This window comes from Limulus polyphemus, unplaced genomic scaffold (genome assembly GCF_000517525.1).
Source record: "Limulus polyphemus unplaced genomic scaffold, Limulus_polyphemus-2.1.2 Scaffold865, whole genome shotgun sequence".
Taxonomy (NCBI): domain Eukaryota; kingdom Metazoa; phylum Arthropoda; class Merostomata; order Xiphosura; family Limulidae; genus Limulus; species Limulus polyphemus.
The window spans coordinates 47,973-52,074 of NW_013666475.1; the positions used below are offsets into that span (position 1 = coordinate 47,973).

Genomic DNA, 4,102 nt, shown 5'->3' on the forward strand with positions numbered 1-4,102 from the left:
TTAGTTTGAATTTTGTGTCAGAAGTATTTCTTTTTGTACAAAATTAGACATAAAAACATTACAATTTAATGATGGACCATAGAAAGTAGTTGCATTAAGTTCATGATGTAATTAAAATCCTAAGGACCTAGTTTTAATTTTTGGGACACACTTAATCATTCATCTTCACACCTTTACACAATAATTAATAAGAGTAAGTATGAAAGAAGAAAATAAATCTTAAGACTATCAGGATATTTTACCAGAATGGACTTGATCATCTGATTTTATTACAGAAATCAAAGATAGTCTTACTAAACTTGGATACGACTTGAAGCAGAAACTGGTAGAATCTCTCCGTTATACCTGGAATAGTATTAATGAATTTGCAAGGGCTCATCGTTCAACACAGTCCCAAATAGAGGCTGTGATGGACCAGGTTGTACAGGAAGAAGTTGATCGACAGAGACAAGAAAGTGATGACTTAGAAAGTACTGGTGAGAGTTTTGTCTGTCTCTGACTTTGTGTTTTTAAATACAAATTTCTTTTTTAACTGAAGTTGTATATTCAGAAAATTGTGTAAATATGTATGTGATTATAAATAATAGTGAAACTGATTGATGTGAAAAACATAATATCCAGATATGTTGCTGTTTTTAGTCGTATATGAAAAATAGTAATTAAAAATACTTTAAAACATACTGAAGTGATATTATGAACTCATGGTTGATAAATTTAAGGTACCTAATTATTATATACTGGCGTAAGTACCCAGCGTTCCTTCGGTTATTAGGTTGATATATTCTAGATGATTATGTCAGTGTGTGTATCCTGAACCCATTTTAGCATAAAAATATAACCTATATACTTTTTTTGCTAAGCAACATGACATAAAAGCCATTGTTGGAATGTATTGTTATGAAAACACACTGGCTTTTCTATATATTAGAAGTTGTTATATAAGGAAACACTTTTCTATATGGCTTTTTGCAAGCTTGCCTCATTAAAAAGATGCGCATGAATAATATAAGTAATACCCTGGTGCACACCCTCAGTACGAGTGCAAAATTTCAGGTGTCTAGGTTCTTTCCCCTTGGAGCTATAGCCGCCACACTTTTGTTCTATGCAGTATTTTGCTAGCTTGCTTCATTAAAAAGATGCGTGCACACATGTAGATAAGTAATAATACTCAGGTGCACACCCTCACGGTCCACTTAGTATGTGTGCAAAATTTCAAGTTTCTAGGTTTTTTCCTCTTGGAGTTATGGTGGTCAAACAGACATGTCCTTATATAAAGCTTTTATCCCAATTTGTAAGTACTGATTTTGGTTTCTTTAGGAAACTTATATTAACATAATGTTTCTTCGAGTTTTTGAGACAATTTTAATTTATGGTAGTGAACTTTGTAGTTTAGGAAATGTTGGGTTTATTTCTTGTTAGATTTTATATGGCTACTCTAAATAGATATATTATTTACACACAAAATATAATCAATTGATAAATAGAACAGAAGCTTCTTTTTGTTGATAAAATGTTAAAATTATTGTAATTCTAATGTGCAAGGATTTAGGAAGAACAATATGTTGCAACTTGACTTGAGAGTTGTAAACTAAGTCATAAGTATGTAGGTGCAATGATTAACATGCTTGGCATTGCATTTCTAATTGTGGTAGTGATGTGGGTTAATTAACAAGGAAAAAAAATGGGAGAATTTTAAAATCATTTCATAATTTACTATACGATCACTGCACAAATATCAAGTTAAAGAAGCAATGTCTCTTGTTTAAATATCTTAAAGAATTATTATTTATATTTTTGAAACAGGATGTAGGAAATGTGATTGAACTTTTGAACAATGTAATGTCATGTATAGATCATATATTAATTGCCATTTTTTAAATAAATATGTACGATACTCAATATTCAGTGCTATGATATGTATTGTGTAAGCCAGTCCTAGAAAAACCTTTTACTCAACTAATGTTTGTGATAGTTATATTAATCACAACAGTGAAATGTGTAATCAAATCATTGTTATCATATTACCAATTGAACAAGAAATGTAATGGCTGAAGACATTCTACTACTGTTCACAGTCGCTGTCATCATCATGTTAATCAGAAGTCTTAATATATTTTAACTTGCAATATACACTGATGACATTTTTATGGCAAGGTTTTTAGGTTAGGATACATACATTAAAGTTTTTTAAACAACAGCCTTATAAAGATGTATTAACTTCAGTAAAAAAACAAAGGAAGTTTTTGAATTCTTTCTCAGAAGACAGCTGGTACACAATTTACTTTATATGTTTATATCTAATTAGATAGTTGTTTCAATTCAAGGTGTGTGATTTTTGCTTTTGTATATCTACTTTTGTACATGAATTTATTCTTTAAACAGCAGCTTTTATCTTGTACAAATTTTGCTTTAGATTTGTTTTCTTGTGATTAAAGTATCTTCTGAACTTAAAATACATTAGAATAAGAAATTAGTTCTTTTACTTGGTATTTAACCTGATTGTCTTGTTTTTATGAAATTATTTTGTTGTTATTATAGTATTAAGATAAAGAAACCTAAACATTTCAGTTGAGCCAAAGAATTGCTTGATTTACCACTGTGCAACGATAAGAGATGATCTTGTCCCACTAGACACAAAATGTATTTGTTTATATTGGATATATTTAATCAGCTGTAGTTTCAAGCTGTGTCATAGCTCTTATTATCCTAGTTATTGATACAGCTTTATATATCTTTAGTGCTTAGTTGTCTCTAGTGTAGATTTTCTTTAAACAGATGCTGTTGTGTGTTATATGCTGAAAGAAAAGCTGATAAGTCTAGCTATCCAAGTAGAAATTACTAAAAATGTATTATACATGCTAATTTAACACAAACACTAGTTTAATCAGTATAGTTTGTTTTATCACAATGTAACTAGAAGAGATGATCTTGTCTCACTAAATATAAAAAAATACTTGTATATTGGATAGTTTGATGAACTGATAAGAGAAATTTATAACTAGAAACTGTAGATTAAAAATAGCTAACACAAGTAAAAGTACCTGTCCCAAGTAAAGAGAAAAGTTTAAGTTAATCTATCAATTTAAATTATTTCATTGACTTTAAAAAAGTTAATTGTGTTGCACTTTTGGTTTCATTCAGAGCCACTCAACAATAACATACGGTAAATCTACATTTTTATTCTTTAAGTTAAGTCACATTTTGAAATGTGAATGATAGTGTGATTATTTCCGAACAATTTAGTGTAGAATATACTGCTTGCAGAATAAAATTTGGCATCAACATTATTCATGCCTGTTCTCATGTCATTTCAAAAGTGAATGTTGAACTTTGCCTGCCTGTACAGCTTTTCAAACAGCAGACCGACAACTGCTCGGATAGACACCATGGTTCATAATATATATAAGATAAGCAAATACATTTTGTATTTAGTGGTGCAAGTTCATCTTGTGTCACTGCATGGTGATGCAAGTAAATCAAACCACTCTTTGACTAAAATTAATTCAGTAGTTTTTCTGTTTCTGCTTCATATGCAGTGAAGTTTTATTGTAATTTTCGTTATTGAGATTAGGTGTTTTTCAAATATTGAGAAATATATAACTTTTTTTATAATCCAATTTCAGTTTCTGCATCTGACGTATCTTCAGAAGAAATCCAAATAGGCCAGCTAAATGGTGGACGACGTATAGATTATGTACTTCAAGAAAAGCCCATTGAGAGTTTTAACGAATATCTTTTTGCTCTAGGAAGTCATGCTTGCTATTGGTGAGTGATATGAAATATAATGGATCTGTTGATAAAAGAATTTCATGTTAATCTTCAACCTGCAACCCTTAAGTTTTTTAATCCCCAAAATATTTTATAAAATACACTGAGTGGTCACAAGTAAATAGACACCTAATTTTTCGTCATTTAACTGATTTACGCTAACTAATTTGTGTTCACAGAGCACTATGTAAATAAAAATGGTCCGCACACTAATCATCTTGTGCTACAACATGCCTAGAACTCAATGTTCTCTCGAATTGTCAGATTTTGTTAGAGGAAGGATAGTTGGTCAAGCAGATGGTGGAATAAGTCAGTGGCAAATTTTGCAGATTTT

At 30.2% G+C, this 4,102-nt stretch overlaps 1 protein-coding gene across 1 annotated transcript in view; it reads left to right on the top strand.

The window, feature by feature from the left end:
* Positions 1 to 4,102, top strand: part of LOC106460933 (phospholipase DDHD2-like) — a 55,518-nt gene that overhangs the window by 44,629 nt on the left and 6,787 nt on the right. Inside the window, exons 15-16 of the mRNA XM_013920690.2 lie at positions 276 to 476; positions 3,624 to 3,765. Of these exons, the coding sequence (XP_013776144.1) occupies positions 276 to 476; positions 3,624 to 3,765 (343 nt within the window). The remainder of the gene's footprint in view (positions 1 to 275; positions 477 to 3,623; positions 3,766 to 4,102) is intronic.